The 15654-nt window shown below is 45.9% G+C and overlaps 3 protein-coding genes across 3 annotated transcripts; 1 reads left to right on the forward strand and 2 right to left on the reverse strand.

Annotated features, from left to right (window-relative positions):
* Positions 1-445: 445 nt before the first annotated feature.
* On the forward strand, positions 446-1993 carry mug89 (Meiotically up-regulated protein; the record flags this gene model as incomplete). The annotated part of the gene is made up of 5 exons (XM_031147894.1): positions 446-545; positions 617-653; positions 706-802; positions 861-1641; positions 1725-1993. 5 exons carry the CDS (start codon positions 446-448, stop codon positions 1991-1993), a joined length of 1284 nt encoding a protein of 427 aa, XP_031008051.1.
* A 545-nt stretch (positions 1994-2538) lies between these two features.
* On the reverse strand, positions 2539-5951 carry ctc-2 (FACT complex subunit ctc-2; the record flags this gene model as incomplete). The annotated part of the gene is made up of 6 exons (XM_031147895.1): positions 2539-3638; positions 3688-5137; positions 5236-5391; positions 5450-5571; positions 5633-5717; positions 5775-5951. The coding sequence occupies 6 exons, from the start codon at positions 5949-5951 to the stop codon at positions 2539-2541; spliced, it is 3090 nt and encodes a 1029-aa protein (XP_031008050.1).
* Positions 5952-11920: 5969 nt separating this feature from the next.
* LHYA1_G002922 (uncharacterized protein) lies at positions 11921-13832 on the reverse strand (the record flags this gene model as incomplete). The annotated part of the gene is made up of 2 exons (XM_031147896.1): positions 11921-12523; positions 12729-13832. The coding sequence occupies 2 exons, from the start codon at positions 13830-13832 to the stop codon at positions 11921-11923; spliced, it is 1707 nt and encodes a 568-aa protein (XP_031008053.1).
* Between the last annotated feature and the right edge of the window lie 1822 nt (positions 13833-15654).

Consider the following 15654-nt stretch of genomic DNA (forward strand, 5'->3'; position numbering starts at 1 on the left):
TGAGAGCGTTGATGGTGTGGCTGAGATGGTACACATTATTACGGAGTAAGGATAGCATTGCTGGAGTATTGAAAGAAATGGGAATCGATACTCTGTATTTGTATTTTGCTGCAGGAATGGAGCTAGACTCATATACCATTTAGAAAGAAATATCGCATTGCTAGAGAGCTAAAGGCGTGAGTAGATGTTTTTAATATTTCAGAAACCTCCCCTCCTCTAGTGTGACGTCTAACCCCTTTTTCTTCTGTGGCGCATGAGGTGTGGCTGTGATGACAAACCCTACTCGTACCCCAACTGACTTATACGGGCGGGAACAACGGAGCATTGGTGAAGACAATCAATCGCGACAACGACGACATTCAAACCGCTTCACAACCACAGAATACCACCACATCGAGACTACACTCCGGATAGAGCCGGCGCATGATCTCACAATCATATCAGGATGGCCGATACACAACCGCCCATGTCTCATGAGGACTCGATCGATTCCCAAGACCCGAATACGCATCCAGACACGAAGAAGAAGAGCAGAAGGCCAGCAAGTGAGGATTACTTACCCGCAGTCTTGCGCGATGAATATGGGGGCTGACCGATGATTCTATGATTCCTGTAGATACTGCGTTTAGGCAACAGCGATTGAAGGCATGGCAGTAGGTGGAAATAATGGCAACTCGCGCAGATTCGAGCTGACAGCAACCGCAGACCCATTCTTACTCCTAAGACCGTCCTCCCATTATTCTTCGCCATCGGTATTATATTTGCGCCTATTGGAGGAGGATTGTTATATGCGAGTGCGGTGGTTAGTACTCACGAGCTGCGAAAGACCTTTGAAATAGTGCTGACGTTTTGGCGGATAGGTTCAAGAAATCATAATAGATTATTCAAGCTGCTACAGCGACGCACCCACTTGGCCAACATGGGATGCCCTGCCTACAGACGGCGACAAATATGTGTCACATTTCACCTCGAACTCTAGCAATGGGGATTACAAACCTACTAGTCCCATGTGGTCGCAGAATCAGACCGGATTGCAGGATGCCTTGGGGAACAATATCACCTCCTGCTACTTGAAATTCGGCATTCCAAATGAAATGAAGCCCCCGGTGCTCTTTTACTACAAACTTGCCAAATTCTACCAGAATCACAGACGCTACGCTAAGTCCTTCAACACCGACCAACTCTCCGGGAAGGCCGTGTCAGAAAAGACCATCCACAGTAGTGATTGCACACCCCTCACGACCACAAAAGTTAACAACGTATCCCTTCCATACTATCCCTGCGGTATAGCCGCAAACTCCCAATTCAACGACACATTCTACAATCTCACACTCCAGAACGTGCCGCGCTCGAGCGATACCGAGCGTCCTTATAACATGACCAAGAAGGGAATCTCATGGAGCAGTGATAAGAAACTGTACGGCGACTCCAAATACAACTGGGATGAAGTCGCTGTGCCACCGAACTGGGTCACTAAATACGGAACATCTTATAATGATACGAACCACCCGGATCTAGTCAACGACGAGGAATTCCAGGTTTGGATGCGTCTGGCTGGTCTTCCGACATTCAGCAAGCTGGCGCAGAGGAACGATCATGAGGTTATGGAGCATGGAGATTATATCGTCAGGATTGACCACAGTAAGAAACCCATCTGAGCACAGAAATGATTCCACCTTTCCCTCTCTCTCGCACCCTACTCATCTATTCTAACCCGAAAACAGACTTCGACGTCACTGAATACGGCGGCACGAAATCCATCATCATCTCCACCAGCACCGTAATGGGCGGCAAGAACCCCTTCCTCGGCATCGCCTACGTAGTCGTCGGCGGCATCTGCATCGTGCTCGGCGCCCTCTTCACAGTCACGCACCTGATCCGTCCCCGGAAGCTAGGCGACCATACGTATCTGAGTTGGAACAATGACGGTACGGGTGGTGGCGCAGCGACGACTGGAAGGAATGGCGTGTTGGCTGGTGAGGGTAGAGCTTGATTGATCAAGGCTGTCAAAAGAAAAAAAAAAAAAGAAGAAAGAAAGAATTGAGTGGATTGTACAGTAAAAGAAAGTTGAAGCTTAAGTTTCCCTTTTTTTCCCCATCTATTAGGCAAAGCGGTTTCGGCGCACACTTAATTGATTGTCCTCGTTTTGGTCAGTGAGAGGTTCGGGGGACTGGACTGGTATTCTGGGAATCGGGTTTGCTTGTTTTCTTGCGCTATGTTTGAATGAACTACTGTCAATAGAATTTGAATGATTTTAAAGTTTGCTACTTCCAGCTTCCAACTTCCGGAGTATCGAGTGAAATATATACGTATGTATTCATGAATTTATTATCAGTAGCGACGATAGCTACCTACCTAAATAAACTAAGTGCTGCGTGCGTCTGCTTCATCCCCATAAGATCAAATGCCACTGTCACTGCATAAAAGGCTTCATCGCATCCATTTTCGCTGACCCCCAATTCAAAACGCCTGCGTAACAATCTCCCATCTCCCATCTCCAGCGAACAGATAGTACAAGAAATAGAGGAAGGAAAGATACTAATGCTTCCGCTTCTTCTTTGGCGCTTCCTCTTCATCCGAGTGCCCTGCGTCCCGATCCTTCCGCTTCGCCTTCTTTTCAAGCTCGTCCCAGTCCTCACCCTCACTCTCTCCGTCATCACTAACATCGCTGGCGTCCGCGCTGGCATCGCTGGCAAAGTCGCTCTCCTCGTCTGAACTCTGCTCGGACTCTGCAAGTTCGTCGTCACTCATCTCAAACGCCGACTCTTCAGATTCTTCATCGTCGTCATCCTCATCCGTGTCATTGGACAAGAAAGACCAGCCTCCGTCAAGGAAGAATTGATGCGGGTCTGCGGTAACGGTCTTCATGATGGTAGGCCAGTTCAAGTTAAGTGGTCCCTCGGAGAAAGTGATGTTGACGGAGTCGAGCCATTCCTTGACGTTCTCAAGGGATTCGACAGGGATGGTGTTGATGTGGTAGGGAGCGCGGTGGTAATCCTTAAATACAAAGACCATGTCAAAGTTCTTAAGACCAAATTGCACACGTTCCAAATGAGCGATTTCAATGTCCTCAAGCGTGATGACCATAAAAGGTGGTTCCGTGAGTTGGACCAAGCAGTCGGTGGAGGGTTGGCAAAAGACGTTAGATCGGAAAGGTACACCACTGAAGCCGAGCTCACGGAATGGAACATCAACATCTACGTTCTCGTTCTTTCCCGCCTCGGCAATCTTCTCGGCGAATGCCTTGAATTGGCGATCGAGGTCAGCACGACGTCTGCGCTCCTCTTGTTCGGCCTCAAATTCTTCTTCATCACCATATCTGTACTTTCGCTTTCTGTTTCCCGTCTCGTCGAACTGGATGTCAGTAGCTTCCCTATAGAACTGAACATCCTTGGTTTTCTTCTTGCCGATCAGAATGGGGTCTTTGAGATGGACGTGAATGATGACGATAAGTTCGTGCTGACACGGTTGGAAAAACAGATGCTTAACGTTGCTGAAGAGAATATCGACTCGGTGTTGGGTGTTAAGTGGTGACTGGTACCGGAGACCATTTTGGTGGATTTCAACCTTTCCTGGTACTCGCTTTCCGTCCATTGCTGGACGGATAAAGATGTTGTCCATGACGGCAGGTCGGCGATCTGTAACTTATCAGCCTCTTGAGTATTTTCAAAAAGTCATGGTACTTACTTCGGATCTCAACCAGCTTATCCTGCTCTACAACATCTTCCATTTCCTTCTTCTCCTGCTCACGCTTGACAGCATCTTTTTTCATGTTGCTTATTTGGTTGGCAATGTCCTGAAGTCGATCTCCGTCGTGTGATCGGAAAGTTAAACTTCGTACAAAGTGAGCTGATGCATCCTCAAAGGGTTGATCATCCTTTCTTCCTACACCTTGACCAGGAGACAAAAAGTTGATTCGCAGGTACGCGTAATCGCCTTCGTCGCTCTTGCTCGCATTTTTAATGGTCTGGATGTGGAATGGAACTGGGCGACCCATGATAGGGAGCACAATCGTCGAGTTCTTCTGGTCCATAACGATAGCCAAATCTCGAACGCGAGGCGGGAATTGGTTGTCTCGCTTGTACGACTCGAAGCGCTTGAATTTCTTCGCCACAGTGCCATTCTGATTTCCAGTCTCTTCCGCGAACCGGACGAGACCCTCTGATTGCTTCTTTTTAGAAAGCTCTTTTTGATGCTCACGACGTCTTCCCTCTGCTCCCTCGTCCGTCTGAGTTGTTCGTTCAGCACGCAATTTTGTCTTGGTGATATTCTTCGTGGCTACAGCACCAACTGCCGAGTCCTTCTTGGCCTTCTTTGGGGCTGGCTCGGGCTCCTCATCATCCTTGAAAAAGAATGAAGTTGCGTCCAAATCCGAAGGTGCATCGCCAGTGAAAATGACCGCATCGGCTTGTGTGACACGAACGGTATCTGAAAGAACCATAGAGTACGTCTTGCTCTTTTTGTCTTGCGGGTTGGGGTTTTCGATGTCATTGAAGCCGGTAGTGACGCACAGAGTCATTCCATCCTTCAAGCTCCTCGTGCTCTTAGCATTTAGAATTAAGGTAGAATCCCGAGTCTCGATACCGATTCCGGCACCCACGTTTTTCATAAAGTTCTTCTCGAGCTCCGGCTTCTTGCTCCTAATGAGACCCAGGGCCTTTGTGTAAACGTCCTTAACATTTGCGCCATCCCTGATCTCTTTGATAACAAGACTGTGAGCCTGAAGCAGTAACTTGTAATTGCTCTCTTGAGATTTGTTTGGATCCACCAAATATGTACGAGCAATAATTGAGCAGTACGACTTGTAGCGCAGACCCATTGAAGAAATAATAACACCTGCGTGTAGAAGTTCATCATCTACGACAGCAGTCATCTTGAGATCAAATTTGCCGCCACTTTGTATAATTGGACCATGAGTCCAGTCCAACTGTGAAGGGTCGAAATCAGATGGCATCTTCGATTTGTTAGGGAGCTCGACTGTGGTCCACCATTTCGAGTCGTCGAGTTTGCCATCGAGTTTGTTGGCCAGGGCACTGTGTTTGACCTTTTTCTCTTCGTCCAGCACGTTTGACATTTCTTCGACGAAGTAGGGATTCATGAGGGCGATACATGCCTTCGAGGCGGTTCGCATTGCGCGCTGTTCCTCGGTCAGTTTTGCCAATTTTCGTGGGGGATAGAAAAGCGACACGATTTTGAATGTCCAGCTCAGCTTCATATATTAGAAGGGGGGCCTACAAGCTCATTCTCATCCTTAATAGCCAAGGCAGCAGCGGATAGCGCTGGGGCAACATCGACTTCCTCAACGTCTTTGGAAATGTCACCATAAACTTTCTTCCACTCATTGATGAATGGTCCGCTCGAGGTGTCTTTTGGCAATACGCCGACTTTCTTCTGTTTAACCAGTCAATCAGCATGTTCCTGGGAGTATAGAGGGAATGGTAAGACCCACGCCTGCAGATTTGATAAGATCGGCGATTTTGAGGAAAAGCTTCTCGTTGGCCTCGGCGTCTTTGCCACGGACTAGAACTTCAAGAGGAATCTTACCCCCCTTCAAGTGTTCCAAATGCTTTGCTAGTAGATATCAGCTTCGGTCTGAAAGGTGAATATGCTGCCCGCAGTAATATGAATATACCTTTCTTCGCAGTCGTGACGATATATAATGTGTCTAGGGTGAAGAGGAACAGAGTCGCAGGAAATTCATAACCAAGAAGCCAGAACTAGATCGCACTATCAGCCTGAGCTTCTCCAAAAGCTGCCAACATAAGAAAACGTACGTGGATGGCATTGTTCTTCTGAAATTGCGCAGACTCCTCGGTTTTGCCCATCAACACCAAGATAGAGGAGGCACCGCCGAACAGCGTATCGCCGCTGCGTTTGTCGGCCTTCCATGCGGAAACGAAGTGCGCGAGGCGCTCCTGGAACAGATTCTTGTCAATCTTGATATCTGCCATGGTGTTGCAAGCTGCTGGTAATGGCAGAGTTGAAGTTGAGAAGAAGAAAGAAGCTGGAGAGAGCTTGAAGAAAGAGGGACGGACGCGCGCGCTGGGAAAGTTCGCGATTAGCTAGCAGCCGTCGCCGTCGCGGGTGGTGGAAAGCAAAAGCAGCACCGATTCTTATAGTCGCAGACAGCGTTGCAAGCAGCCAATTTCGAGTGCCGCCTTTGCAATGCACAATTATCTCCGCTCTGCTCAGACGAGGTTGCCGTACTTAGCGTGGCTGGCTGCCTAAGTGTCATGTCACATGTCTAAGGTATCGAGGGTATCAAGATGACGATCAATATCATCCCATCAATAAACTTTACGATGCTGCTTCCCTTTTACTTATAGAGTCTCCTCTTTTATTCCTCAAGACTCTATATCTATGTTATGACTGCAAGGAAGTCAAGTAGTACGCCTCAAATGCCTTCTCTTCTTTCCTTCCCAGATCAATTCAAAATTCAACCCCAGAAGATTCGTAGCTCCTAAAGTTCAATCTCATTTCCTCTTCTCTTGCCTTATTTTCTTCCTTTCTTTCTTTCTTCCTTTCACTCCCATATAACCTGGATTGCGGCCACTCCATCTCAAGATAGATGAATCGGTTATCTCCACAGCTGAGATATTCCCATTGTTAGGGCTCCCACAACTTGAGAGCTCCGAACAATCCGTTTAATTCCAGATGGAGAATTTGACTATTGGTTGCAAGCACTGGTGCATTCATTTTCTAGATTAACTCGTGTTCTCAACGCATACAAATTCTCTTCTTACGCAGGTCTGAATCTTTTAGGACACAGCCAAGATTGAAGTAATTCATATCGTTGCGAATTTCAGCACTTGATGTTCTGCTTAAAATTCGATCTCCTATGAAATCACTGATCTGCCTACAAATATGATTTAGAAGTCGCACTCATTATTCGCCGCATCGGTGAGCACAAGCAGTATTTGCTTTGGGTTCACAATTTTTAATTTTACATCTCAGGAGCAAGATATTCTTGTCACAGCCAGATTCCTAAGGTATACATTCGAATCTTTAAAACAGCAGTAATATCAGATAAGAGATGACGAAACCAAACGCAGGCAATGAAACATCGAGGGAGACAAACTGCTCCTGCTGTCTACTCGTTCATATCCTCATCTTCATCCTCCTGACCAGTTTCCTCAAACATTTCATCTGCAGTCCCGTCGCTCTCATCGTCATCACAATCGCCTTTCTAGGTAGACTTAGTCAGCGCGCTATCAGGTTTTAGCAAAGGACGCAAAAATCTTGAAGCAAACTTACTATACCAGTACCGCCATCGGTATTCTGCAGCTCAGGTAGATCATATACGATATCTGGTAGTTCGACATCTTTTGGGCGGTAATGATACCGAATTCTTCAATCCCGCCGAAACCTCCCCTGTAGTCGCTTCGACCGTGGAAGCCAACGATCTTCTCATTTTTGCGTGCTCTGAAACCAAATTATCGGCTTTCGAGACGCGATAGGGATAGGTGTCACTTACCTAGAGCTTGAGAAGAACCATCCTCGTACAAATATTCACCTGCGGTCCCGTCGGAAAGATGGAACCGGAGACGATTCAGTCTACCATTATGTCCAACTTCTACCTTCACAGCGTCGACGCCTTGGGAAATTTGGACCTTCTGAGCGGCATGTCCTCCTACAGCAGCTAGTCAGCGCAGTGCTTTTAGCATGCAGAAGATATCTCTACCAAAAGTGTGGGGCTGATTTCCCCGCGCCCAGCGAGGTCCACAGCTGCCATGTTTGTTGGTGCCATGGTGGTGTTTATAATTGTGTGGGTGGAGGAAGCAACAATTTTGTCAAAAAAGAAGTTATTTTCAAGGTCTGGGTGCGAATTGAAACTACAATGCTAACACTAAGAAGACGCGTCCTCAAACGCGACTTTATACAACATCGTTATCTATTCTCTAGTCTTTTCACCCGAAGTCACGGCACTTTTTGAGTCACGTTGCACACTAGTTCCATGCAGCTGCGCTATTTATAGCCCGAGCTCGAGATGTCGCGCGATATCTTCAATAATTTCCAGGCATCACGGCGCTTGTATGCATTGGGTTTCCTGCTGTGGATTTTTTTTGATGCTGTGGTTAGTTTTGTGGGATCAATCAGAGAGGTATTAAGGCAAGTGTTGGATTTACCCCTGAATTGTAATCTTACTATGTGCTTAGCGAGACATACCCCTTTTCAGACAGAAGCGGGGTAACTCTTTGTGTCAATATGTCTAGATTATAGCACCATGGAAGAATCACGTTTGAATACGAGTTCAAAACGTGATGACACACACTGCCCTGCTCGAGAACAATCTAAGTATTCAAGTCAGACTTTGATCGAACATACTGTGACAAAGCTAAGCCAATTCTTGACCGTAAAAGGCTAGGCGTCCTCCTTGGCATTCAGCAAGAGAGCTTTGCTGCTTTGCTGAGAAATGATAAAGGGGAAGGTATATGAAAAACTGAAGACATCATCAAATCAGTCATGGTAATTATAGTTATATCAATTGCGCAGCCTAAACCGAGATACATCTCTTCCCTATGCGTAAACCTGCTTCTGCTTGGCTAAAAGCTGCATCTGGAGATTCATGCTTGGGTTTTCAAGTATCTATAAGTCTCCAAGTCAGCAGTTGATATGTCGAAAATTTTATTGTATCTTGTTCGGAGCTCGACAATCCTTATGATACTCAAGATAAAGGAGGATTTCGCCAGACGGAGCTTGGAATTAGGAGAATTTGCTTACATCTTCTGTCTTGACCCAAAAGCCTATGTCTTCGTAGTATTTACTAAACCCGGCAGCTGCGATGAGATCACCCCATACGTTGTAAAAGGCCGTGTCTTCATTGAAGTCTTTGGGGTAACTGTCTTGTGGGCCAAGTATGAAATTCCAGGCACTTTCAACCAATGCTTTCAGATGGCTCTGAGCGACGCTGCCATCTACTCCATTAACATGTTGACTGAGAGGTGTGATGCTGGAAGAGTTAAAGGCAGAACCCCAATTTCTTGAAGGTAAAGTCGAGATGTCGTTGCTTAGATTTGTGACGAGTGATTCTAGCGTTTCGCAAAAGTATTGCAGGACTTTGTCTGCCGTCTCGCTGGATATCTGTTGGAAGTCCTAATTAGCGATTACCAATAGTACCAGTGCAGCAATAGTCGCGAGAGGAAAATATCGACTCTCTCATGGAATCGAACAGGGATGAGTAAAATATTGATAACATACCAAGTTCTCAGAAAACTGAAGCTGAACCTCAAGTTCATTGCCCCTCGGAACAGTTTTGACGTAGAGATCAGCCTTATCGTAAGGCGGCTCATACAGACCGCAAGTATAACTTAGATCTTGGGTGACGTTAAATGCAACCGCATCCACATCAACATTAACACTGACATGATTGAGGAAAGTGCTAAACCGGGTCCAACGAGGCCAGTCAGTACATTGCTCCACCAACTGTCTGTAACCTAGCAACCCGTGCGGAATCGCGCCTAGTTGATGAGATTGTACGTTCTGAAGAAGCTCCAAGATGGTGCTTGCTTGATTCAGTCGCGTTCGGACTGGTACCAAGTTCAAACACAAGGCCATTACGTTTTCTGGTTCAAACATAAAGTGACGGCCAGAGAATGTCGTCCCAAAAACGACATCTTTTGTGTCAGTGAGGGAAGCAAGAACGCATGACCAGGTAGTTGTTACAAGCGTAGCCGTGCTGATTCCGTATTCCTCAAGTTGGGGGAAAGAAGTGCTAGCAATAGCTGATAATTTACTATTGGCTAAGTTTTTGTATGGTGGCGTGGCATAGGATACGAGTCTGGAGGTATTGTCAGTAATCTCATTTACCAAGCACTCTGGAATAATCAGAAAAGACCTCCCATTCATAGGTTACATGTCTGCTGATACCAAGAAAGAGAAGAGGATTTGCTTACTGTGGCATTTTTGAACCAGCCAGAACATCTTTCCAAAAGACTTTTGATGCTTCGATGTCTTGAGGGGACAAGGCCATGCTAATCTGGGTTATTGATGGGCTAGGCTTGGGAGTTTCGCTATTATATGCTGCTCGGAATGCTTCGTGGATTTGATTCACCGATGTAGCATCGAATAGGCTTAGTGGTATCTTTATCATCAAACGAAATTGAGAAAGACTTTGCTTTATAAGCTTGAAATAGACGTGTGGGTCACCGAGTTTCGTAGCTCTTTGCAAATCGAGGTCGAATAGCGATTGGGAGAACTCACGAATATTTGAAGTCGACGGGAGTTCGTATTGGAGGAATTCAAATGGGTAATTCTCAAGTTTGACTTGAAAGGTTTGCCGATTCCGGACGAAATTGACGGTTCGAAGAGTAGGTAAGTCTTCCAACAGGCGTTTGCAGGATTGCTGAAGACGTGGGATATTCATCGGACCGGTAAAGTCAAAGTATATACAATCGCTCAATCCTCTGGTTTCCAATAGTGCGGTATAGATAAAGCAGGCCTGCCTATCAGTAGATTTTGCGACTTCCGCTACCCCAAAGGCGTCGAATTGATCTAGAGCATCGCCAGCCTCAACTCTCAGTAGGCGCTCAACTTCTGCAGCTTTCGCGGTATCATATGAGAACTTTGCCTCTTCCCTTTCGAGAAACGTTGCGGTAGAGCTGAGTTCTCTGATGTTTGGGTTTTCGAAAACCAGTGAAGATTTAAATGATATACCGGATTTTCGGGCCTCAGAAAGCAGCTTGATCGCAGACAGCGAACTCCCTCCCATAGAATAGAAGCTATTCACCACACTAAAATTATCCTCTGCGAGACCGAGAACTCTCGACCATAGCAATAGGATCTTTTCTTCCATAATTGTAGCGGGCAAAACTTTCTTGCTGCTATCAATACCCAGTAGCTTATCCCGTGGGATGTCAGATGCTAGCTTCCGGAGTGCTTGTCGATCCACTTTTCCTGAACTGTTGAGAAGAACCTGATCGAGTGGAAGTATGGCACTGGGTACCATGTAAGACGGTAGCTCTTGTTTCATGCTATCAAGTAATGTTGGAATTATGGAAGGCCAGTCGGTAGTTTTCCCGCACCCTCTAATGAATGCCACACATGAGACTCTACCATTGCGGCTTAGTCGAGAGAATCTTGTTGGGAGATTTATACATACTAGCTAGCTAGCTAGTTACTTTAAGGGAGAAAGAAGAATAGCAAGACAAGTTCGTCCGACCACCGTGAGGATACACATTAGCATGCATCTGCATGTGCCACACAAGGTGCATCTAAGGCTCTGAGCACAAGTAAAAAGCAATTCTTCAAGCCGTCTATTATTTTGCACTAGGTTGGGTGGCTGAAGGCTAAATAGCACCGTTACATATCGGTAAAGATATGTGATACGATAACAAGAGCTGGGAGCCTAGACAAAGGATGGGCCCACACCCCCCTTTTTTAACGAGGGGGCAGGGGTGGGTGTAGAGTCTAACAACGGGGGGTGTCCCTTTAGTGATTCTGAGATATACGCTGATTCAGGTGAATAGCATCTTCGGATAATTTTGATAGATGGGAGTAGCGCTGTTTATTGGGGAAGGGGAGAGAGAGAGAGAGAGAGAGAGATATTTCATTCACAGGTTTAGAGCGTTATAGAAAGAGGTCATATTCGTCAAAATTTCAGCTGCGTCTACTCGACTCTAGATCTATATACCCTAGCATACTCTTCCTTTGCTACTGTGATAAGACTCTTATATCTGCCCTAACTATCCTTATAATTTCGTTGCGCTTCGATCTTAAGCGTAGTGCTACTTAGCAGGCTTTCCCACTGCTCATGCGTTCGTACTTCCGCGACGAAATAAGCTATCATTGTGATAGAGATAGCTTAACTCGTTATAGTAATACTATAAAAAATGAACGTGAATTCTCTAATTAATAGAGCTAGCTTTAGCTTTAATATTGTCAAACGATTATGTCTAAAAATCATAGAACCTTGCGAAGAATTTTAGTAGGAATCCCCATGGAAAATTCTATCTTCCAACCATTGACTCTGCCCGTGCCACCTCTCCTGGATAGTGCTGCTATCATAATCTTGCCCCATTACAGCCCGCTCCATCCTTTGAGTGAACTCTGATATCTCACGATCTATTCGTTGTTGGTAAGCATCAGGGGCCATGGAAGGCATAAGCGAATCTTCAAGCCCATCTGCAACCCAAGGAGACGCAAGTGTTAGAAAGAACGCCCGAAGTCCATTGTGTTTCAACTTTGACAGTGGTTCCAATGTCCGCGAGTACATATCGAAGACCTTTCTGGCTTTTTGCTCACTTATTTTGTGGAAATAAGAGCCGCCCGAGCGGCTGCAAGAGCCATCGCCCATGAAGACTGCGAGGCTCAGCATAGGTAGATTGAGCTGACACATAAGGTTAATGACTTGCAGCCACTGTCGATACGCAGGTTCGTGGAGCTCAAGATAGTCTTCATGAAATGGCGGGAATAAAATTTCCAGACTCTTCAAGGAGCGCAAAGCAGTGGATGGTATAACCTCATCAAAGAACGTTAAAGCCTCGAGATGATCAGGACTATTTTCGACAGGAAGTATGCATCCAGCCTAGATGATCGGAAAGTCAGTAATCTCCAGTTCAAAGACTTCTCTATGAGACAAAAAGGCAACGCCTATTGTCTTAGAACATATAAGAATGCGATTTTACAGAAAACATATGTCACAAATGTATATGATGAGTTATCAAGTGTACCTAAGAAAACGAAACCGCGAAGGACTAGAAGTGGAATACTAAAAAAGCGATTGCCCTTACTGCTGGCGAGATGACAAAGTGGTTCTTTTCAAAAAACACAATTTGGGCTTCTTGTCGCAAGACACGGCACACTAGGAAGAGAGGTGTAGGTGGAATCCAACAGCGGCATCTGGACGAGAAAGCAGTATGATGGCGCATACAGAAACAGCCATCTCCTGCGGGGTCGATTCGCCAGCAGTTGCGAAATTGGCAACCAAAGTGACCACGCGGTGGGCCAAAATCCGAATATCGTTCTTTACTTGCACGTGGCGAAACGGTATAACGGAGGTAAAAGTTGTCTTTTGGGTTCCATTCCACTTCTCTTAAAGGAGTGACGAGATCTGTGTATTCTAGAATCCGAAGGCGACATTCTGGTGGTAGATCCAAAAACCGAAATGGAGAGTTGTCTTTGGGAGGGCACCTTAGTCCTTTCGATTGAGTTGCTATTTCAACAGCCAAGTCCTGGAGAAGCGGGTGATGGAAACGACTGAGCCTAATGCTGCATTCTGCGAGTAACATGCTTCGGAGGGGCTGAACAGCAAGCTTCCCAGTAGCTAAATTAACAACATCACAAACAAAAGACAGCTTGAGAGTGTGAGGTTTGATATAAGCTGTGATATATCTAGCCGCATTTTGCCATTCAGCAAGCACAGCATTGTTGGCTCGAGAAGAGAATGCGAGAGGTTTGTCATGCTTTGAACACTTGCATATGAAACCAACTCGCTCATTTGCTGAGCAACATACTACGCTATACCCATTCGAATCGCATGATACAGCGTTGAGATGTATTGCGAGTTGAGTCAGGCTCGCCAGGGATGTTTTCGTTAGATTGGTGAGCGCGTTAAGGCTTTTCGCGTCTCTGTACCGAATAAAAAATCGGTTTGTGGAGTACACAAGAGCTGACGCTTCAGCATAGATCAGCCTGCAGACCAAAAGAAGACTGTGCGTGCTGTCAAAGGGATTTGTCGAATGGTATTGGCACTTGTATCTTGCTCCTTTACTTTGATAATTGAGATTGATGCTGCCGTTGGCCCTCAAACCAGCTTGAAGATAAATACGCTGTCGTATCGGCCGGGGAAGAGAGAGAAACGAAGGCCGAGAGTACCGTGAAGGTAGGGAGTCCATGGTCTTCGAAAGGGTTTCACACCTGGAGCCAACCAAAAACGAAGTATTTGTGGTGAGAAAATGTGAAAGCGGGAGGTGTGGAGGACGCGTAGTAGGTAAAGATGTATGTAGTAAAGATGTAGGTAGCCATGCCATGGGTGGGTGCATGAAAAGGGTTGCTGCCTCAGGCACTAGACAGAAGCCACCCCACCTACCTAGGTACCTACAACTCCACCTTGGCCGGTATCCAACCAACTGAACTGCGCCTCTAATCCGTAACACCAACAACTTCTATTTCAAGTTCCAACACTTATTTCCACTGTTGGTCACATTCTATTCGGCAAAAATCCTTTACAGATTTACTCGAGCGGCGGGGTCGGCGCTATGCCCGGCCCCATCCAACTACAGGCTGCAGCCTCAAATTCGTAATGTAGATCGGCGCCTCCAAAGCTCAATCTAATAGAACATACCCCTTAGCAGGAACACCAACTCTATGGCACTTAGCTTGCAGAAACCTATCTCAACTGCTGAACTGCATACTTGCCTCAGTGTGATAGTAAGGCTCAGAGAGCAAAATCCTCCTGTCGAGATTATCACACAGTGGAGCTCACTAGTATCAACTGACTTATGAATACCTCATTCCATCCATCTTTGTTGTTGCTATCTTCCAACATGATGCTTTTCAATCCATGATGTAGAGACACCAACAAACATTCCTTCGCATCCTACCGCTGATGCTGTTATGGAATGACTATTTTTGGATCTACTGATCCATGAATAGAGTCTCTCGTCTATCATCACAAGTACTTGCAAGAACGTGAAGTTGTCTATATAGTCAATGGTAGGAGTTTCTAGTTTAATTGGACATCTTTTCAAGTAAACCAAATCTGCAGTTAAAACTTCTCTCTTCTTTTCTCCTCCAACACAATTTCAGCCCAAACACTCGTTCATGATGCGCTCTCTTTATATAATTTCTGCTTTGGTCTTTCAAGTCATATGCAGCCTCGCTGCTCCAGGTCCCCCCATTGCTATGAACCAATGGGAGAACCCAGATAAAGAGAACCCAGATATAAAAGGGTCGGATAAGTCACCAACCTGGTGGGTAGAAATACTGCCCACTGAAAAAGGCCAATTAACCTATGCAGATGTTATTACCTATGCAGAAAGGTGTTATAATTGGTATGAAATCCATTGTTCAATTTCTTTGGCATCCAGCTAACGATATATCTCAAGGCTGGCTGCTCTACCAAATGATAAGAACTTTGCAACACAAACGAATCAGCGACTGGTCAGTGTACTATATGACCCCATTGACTCTATGATATATGGCTCGACTATCCCTAGAGACATACGACGCAATGTAATGCTCACCGCTGCCAATGAGGCTCCTGCATGGCTTGCTGCCAAAAAGTCAGTACGGGATTCAAGTCTAAAGCGTATTCATGCTGAAGATGGTGTATTCTATAATTTCGAAACAAATGATGGAACTACAAAAACGGGAAAATATGCCTATCCGGAGGGCATGATTCTTGCAGTTTGGGCATCCCAAAAAGGAGCGCCTGCCATAGAATATTACCCTTGCAGGCCTTGCGGAAGACTTGTCGAGGCTCTTGGAGTGACTTATAAGAATCAAGGCAAGTTTATCTTTTCTTTCTTATACGTCTTTGTAGGAACAACCTTCTCGATTGCTTATGCTAACATACCGTTTGCATAGACCTGCAGATGATTTATCCACAACAGGCTGGAGCAACAGCACCAGCGCCACCAGATACCACTGATAACTCAAACGATGACGCCGCCAACGGGATATGCACGGCCCGGGAAAATGCTGGACCTATAAAAC

This window comes from Lachnellula hyalina (assembly GCF_007821495.1).
Source record: "Lachnellula hyalina strain CBS 185.66 chromosome Unknown contig00020, whole genome shotgun sequence".
Classification (NCBI taxonomy): domain Eukaryota; kingdom Fungi; phylum Ascomycota; class Leotiomycetes; order Helotiales; family Lachnaceae; genus Lachnellula; species Lachnellula hyalina.